Source organism: Montipora foliosa, chromosome 8 (assembly GCF_036669935.1).
Source record: "Montipora foliosa isolate CH-2021 chromosome 8, ASM3666993v2, whole genome shotgun sequence".
Classification (NCBI taxonomy): domain Eukaryota; kingdom Metazoa; phylum Cnidaria; class Anthozoa; order Scleractinia; family Acroporidae; genus Montipora; species Montipora foliosa.
In genome coordinates this window covers 33,000,549-33,006,548 of record NC_090876.1, presented here as the reverse complement: position 1 = coordinate 33,006,548, position 6,000 = coordinate 33,000,549, and the positions used below count along the sequence as shown (strand labels likewise).

The 6,000-nt window shown below is 38.0% G+C and overlaps 1 protein-coding gene across 1 annotated transcript in view; it reads left to right on the top strand.

Annotated features, from left to right (window-relative positions):
• The first annotated feature begins 552 nt into the window (after positions 1–552).
• LOC138012979 (serine/threonine-protein phosphatase 6 regulatory ankyrin repeat subunit A-like) overlaps positions 553–6,000 on the top strand; it is a 58,948-nt gene continuing 53,500 nt past the window's right edge. The window contains exons 1-4 of the mRNA XM_068859931.1: positions 553–894; positions 990–1,073; positions 4,254–4,332; positions 5,922–5,992. Coding sequence (XP_068716032.1) covers positions 868–894; positions 990–1,073; positions 4,254–4,332; positions 5,922–5,992 — 261 coding nt within the window. The 5' untranslated portion in view covers positions 553–867. The remainder of the gene's footprint in view (positions 895–989; positions 1,074–4,253; positions 4,333–5,921; positions 5,993–6,000) is intronic.

Here is a 6,000-nt window from a genome sequence, read left to right as displayed (position 1 = left end):
TGGGCCAACTCAATGTTGTACCCAATTCAAATCTCCGGGGACTAAGATTCTTTGTGTATTGTATTTGCATGATAATGTAGCATTCATATTTAAATGATATGGAAATACCTGGAACAAAACGTTTTATTCCCAAAGGGTTTGAATTGGGTACAACATTGAGTTAGCCGATTAGGTCTATTGAAAAAAAAAAAGGGGGAAAAAAAAACAGATACCCCGACCCCGACCCAGACCCCGGCCCCGGCCCCGCCTTTTGGCTACTAACGGAAAACTGGACTACCGGTAGCCTTTCAGAAGTACCGCTGCTCCCGGAAATTTTCCAGTGGAACGAACCAAAGAGTCGTGTTCCATTTACAAACCAACCGCAATTTCCGGAAATGTTTTCTAAATGGTAAACAACCAATGTGTCCCCAAGTACAAATAAATAACCCGCCGAGGATTTTCTTCCCGCAATGATAAATATTTCAAGTGCCCCAATCACCGGTGTCAACCCAGAAAGGGCGCCAATCCTCAACAAACTTCTCACATGACTTCCGTCAGCCAATGAAATTCTTTACTGTGGTTGAGCAAGATGGCGGACCGCTTGAAGCTTCTTACGTGCGTTGAGGTGCAGCCAAGTCCGACTATTTACATTATTTTTAGTGCAAATGCTTTTTAACCAATGCCTAAGTTTACAATTTTTGGAAGTATTCTATTGGTGGCAATTTTAAGTTCCTGGGCGAGGTGACAATCAAAGAAATCCGCGGCAAGTTTTGTGTACTCTATCAACTCTGCTCTGATCCGTGCCGAGCTAGAGCTCAGCTAAGGCCAGGGGAATTTGATATCCTGTCAAACTGTATTCACCGGATATTTGATGGAAAATCAGTTTAAATGGTTGTTCAACAGCTATTGGACGAGGTAAGGAATTTATGTGTCCTGTTAATCAGTATGATTCAGCATGTAACGGGCTCAGGTTCGAGTGAAATCATTTCCCATCTATTGAATTGTTGTAGCCTCCGCTTGTACAAGCGTGCTTCCATGGCGATGCAACAGAGGTGCGAACGTTAATAAGCAGAAAAGAAGATGTAAACCTTCAGGTAAGCTTGACTATCAAAGTTTGAATTTTCTAAGAGCTTGTCAGCTTTTACGTTTGAGGTAGGGTTTCTTGTCAAAACAAGTGCCAACCAGACGTGCATTTAAAGTGTAACATTTATCAACTATACTTCTTGCGACTGAGAAATGCAAGATTTTGGATGGGTATAGTAATTTGGCTATTATTGTACACTTTCTTCTAAAATCAGGTGGTACCTAATAAATTCAGTTGATAAAGAAAAAACGATTGTAAACGATAAGTCAGAAAGTTGTTTCCCCTGGATGCTACAAATTTTTGTGTATTTTTTTCATCCTTCCACAACGTACTTTCACGACTTTTCTCATTTAATGTCAGAGCACTATGCATGATGACATTCCAGCTTTCACATTCTAGACATGACTAAACAAGCTTTCAGAGCAAAAATTTCAATTCAAAACAATTCTTGCTTTAAAATTACATATCCTGAGTGATGGAATGTGCTAGAAAAAAAAAAGGTTGTAAGGGTACATGTGAATCATAGAGATACATGAAAGGAAAAAAATAACAACATTGATACTTGATCAACCAAGTGAGCTGGTCCAATAATAAGTTAGTTAGGGGATTGCTTTTTCTGACATCCAGATGGAATTTTTAAGTAATTGGGATGTACAACCTGTTCCTTTGTTGTTGTGCTCTCTTTTACTTCAGTCTTCGACACTTACTTTTTTATATATATATTTTTTTTACTAATTTTTTACTTTCTTACTAATTTAAATGGAGGCTTGTAAAAACGTCAATTTTGTGTTCCATGTGTGTAAAATGGGTTTGACATACCAATGGGACTATGGCGTTCTAGTAACCTTCACAGTTTTGTCTTGAGAAGCATGTATTTAAGTGATTTTCCTTTTCTATAAGAGATCAAGGGAGATTCCTTGAATATATCTCTGAGATTAGGTTGGTTTTGAATTAAATGCCAATTATGAAATGATATATGAAATGGATCATATATGAACTGCGGATATGAAATCAAGTGAAGCTATGATCCTCGCAGTTATGAACGCAATTTTTGCAATTGCTTAAAGAAGCCTGAAAAATTCAGGACTTCAACGGCGTTTGAACCAGTGACCTCGCATTACCGGTGCGACGCTCTAACCAAGTGAGCTATGAAGCCACTGACGTTAGGAGCTGGTCACTTGTGGGTTTCAATGTTCGTGTGAGGAATGAATCAACAATGAAATGGTGCATGAAATGTATCATCTATGAACTGTGGATATGAAATCAAGTGAAGCTATGATCCTCGCAGTTACGAACGCAATTCTTGCAATTGCTTAAAGAAGATGGAAATTTCTTTACGCAATCTGTTTTGTGGTTTGTACCAATATATTTTTAACAGAGAAATAAATGACAGCATAGAGATGCAACATTGTTATTTTTTGATGGTGTTTGCAGTGACTATGTTATATTACTAGTCGCTTTCTTCGTGGCAAATCAAATCTTTCCTCAAAATATTAGTGGAACGAAAATTCTGATTCCATAATCGGGCAAGTCTTAGAGTTGTTTTACTTGCCCACGAATATATTTTGCTTGCCTTGGGCAATCAGGCAAGCGTTATTGTCGAACACTGTACTTTTCAATAGTATAAAAACAAGATTTCCAAGGAATAAACAATATTATGACAACTCAAAATACAAAAAATAATCATTGTGCAAATAAATGTAATGGGTGCCAGAGCCTTGCATGCTTAAACTTTAGCCAGGTTTAAAAAATGCCTTACATTTGCTCAAACATACAGGCTTTTGCAATTGTTGAAAACTTTTTTATTACATAATGTACTTGAATGGTTTTAATGTAAACTAATATTATGAAAGTGGTCAATAAAATTTTAACAGACTGGCCAAACGTCTAGCAAAAGCGAATTGACAAACTTGAGGCTCTGATCTTATGGGATTATTCCTTCAGTCTTGTGCAGGGTTGTCATTAAGTTTTGAAGCAGGTGTAACGCTCAAGATTTCACCCATAACATGTACCGGTAAATACATGGCCAAAGGCTATGTAAAGGAAGGCCCAAAGGGCCTGAGCCCCTAGAGGGGTCTGACCAGAAATGCTCTACCAGAAAATTCTTCAAATTAGACCCTCAGAAATGCATTTTCCGGCACTCTGAGGTACAATCAATCAAAACATGATGAAAATAAAACAGAGCAAAAAGATAAAGTTCACAATGAATAAAGATATTAATTTTACTAACCACGTGGAAATGGTCAGCGGAATCCCATTTATATCAAGTACGGTGCATTGATAATGATTTTGTTGCTGAAAATGACGTTGGAATCCAACAATGATTGATGGAAAAATGTTTGGATATTTACCAAAAACACCTCTTAGAATCAAGATCACAGACGACACAAGGCAATAATTATATTTTCTTTAGTAGGTAAATGTTTATAAATAAATTTCAATTTGTTTTGCGCCATGAATATTCATTTTACAGCAACCATAACCCGTAACATTGACTGGGCTCAGCCATAACAGGTGTTACGGGTTACGGCACCTAATGACAGCCCTGCTGTGTTAGTAATAGTAATATTATTTGTTGTTGTTGTTGTCTAGGCTTTTATAATGACATTGAAGTAGTATTGTATTCCTTGATGTTAATATTTAACAATTAGATTATTCGCTCTCAATTTTCTATGAGGTGATAGTTGATTCGGCTGAATGTGCACGCGAGCGCATCAGCTTTTTCAATAATTTCAACTTTTTTGAAAGTCAAGAAACCGTAAATGTCCTTCATTTAGACTCAGAAATTTTATTACCCATTTGCATCCAAATTTTCCTCCAAAACTTTGGAAAAACGAAGAAAACGTCATTATTTCCAAGACTACCTCCAGCCACTGCACACTAATGGCTGACAGTGTTCAATGGCTCAGCCAATCAGATTACAGCATTTGCATTCTGTTCTTTTGTTTATTCACCAGAAAAAATTCCTTCACAATAATAGACGAGTGCTGTTTCACCTGGGATACACACCGTGTGTGCATTCATTCGTGCAATTACCAGCATTTTAATATTAAATTCCCCAAAAACTTACCTAAACATTGTTGCCAATTTTTTCCTGATTGGTGAAAATGTAAGGGCAGATGAAAGATGTTTTTTTATTCCCTTTCCCAAAGAGTAGCAATTTTATTGTATGACATGTATTTTATAATAGGATGAAGAGAGAAGAACTGCTTTGCATGCAGCTGCACATTGTGGGGAGAGTGAGTGCATCAGTATTCTTATCGCTAATGGTGAGTGCCTAATAATATTTTTGGTAAAAGCTGTTTAAATTGATTCAGAGAGAAACAGTTCCAGAGAGGAATACAGAGAATTCTTGATCAATAATACCGTAAAAACCCGCAGATAAGCCGCACCTTTTTTCCAAAAATCGTCATTAGAAATCAAGGGTGTGGCTTATCTGCAGGAATATTTGAAAAAGGTGTCCTGAATTTCAGTGGCAGTTTCTGTTAACTGACACATTTATGGAAAGTATGTAAATGAATATTACAGAAACCTATAAGGGAGTACTGCTCATTGCTTTAGTAAGTTTCTTGGCTCTTGAAAGAGCTGTGGTTGATGTTAGAGTAAGCTTTAATATTACAGCGCTTACAGTTGTCACCCCTAAAAGCATTAAACCATCTTCGTTAACAGTTCCTTTAAGCTGCAGTGTATGGTCGCTCTTCTCCAACAGGGAAACATCACACTGCTCGGAATTTCCATTTCCCCGCAAACCTGTTTGCAGCGTCAACGACGGCCTGTGACTTCAACAGTAATCGATCCTCCATGAGCAAGAAAATACCACGCTATTCTCAAGTATTTGGTGGTAGATGGCCCACTGTTTCTTCGCCGTTTAGCACTTTGATAACAAATTTGTCGAACAAATGGTCTTGTGTCAACTACTGACGGACAAAATAATAAAGACCCTATGACACTGGGCAATGTTTCATGCAGCTTATCACTTTGTGTAAACTCTTAAAACATTACGCTGCTTCCGGTGTCCAGTTTTCCATTTTCATGTCCGATCTAATGCCTGGTTACAGAGCTTCAAATGTTCCGTTCACGTTCTTGTTGTAATGCAAAAATTTGTGGAAAAACTGTGTTGAATAAAGAAATTCCTGTCAACAAATACAAGAAAAAGATCCATCTCATGTCAAAATTGGTAGAAACAATGTTCATTATTAAAGTGCTAAAATAGTGGGTAAGACTTAGATGTATTTTCCGTTTCAATGTTAATAGTGATTTTACGTTTGATGAACAGTGGGTGATGAAGAAGACTTTTGAAGAATTTGAGCTGCTAAATACAGGGTGTGGCTTAAATCTGGGGGTTTTTACGGTACTCTTTTTAGGAAATAGAATTCCAATTTTTTTGTAAATACATTGTCCTCATTCTGTCTCCCATAAATACAATACAGTACACACTTAATTGACCACTCCCCATAGGGGCTTTTCAGGGCCAATGAAACACAGTTAACAGAACAACGGAACAGAACAATAATTTAACAACAACAACAACTGTTAAGAATCCCAACTGGCCAGAGGCAAACCAATTGGCTATTTACAAGTGCAGGTGGGAAGTTGAACCAGGGACTTATTAACCAGGAACAAATTCAACGAGTGGTCAGAGCGGGTCTTGAACCCAGAATCTCCCAATCTCAAGGCAAGCCCCCTAACCACTGGGCTACACTGCCTCCACTGCCTCCAATAAACAGTTTGATAGTTTAAAAGTAACGCACGCTGGCAGCGGAGTTTAACAGTCCCCTCCTGATCGACTGGGGGCGTCCTAGGGCGTTTAAGGTGTCAGTTGAAATGGGTTATCATAATAAAATTTTTGTGGTTGTAGGAGCCAGAGTAAACACCAAAGACAACAAATGGATGACCCCTCTTCACCGCGCATGTGCGTCAGGCAGTGTGGTAAGAAT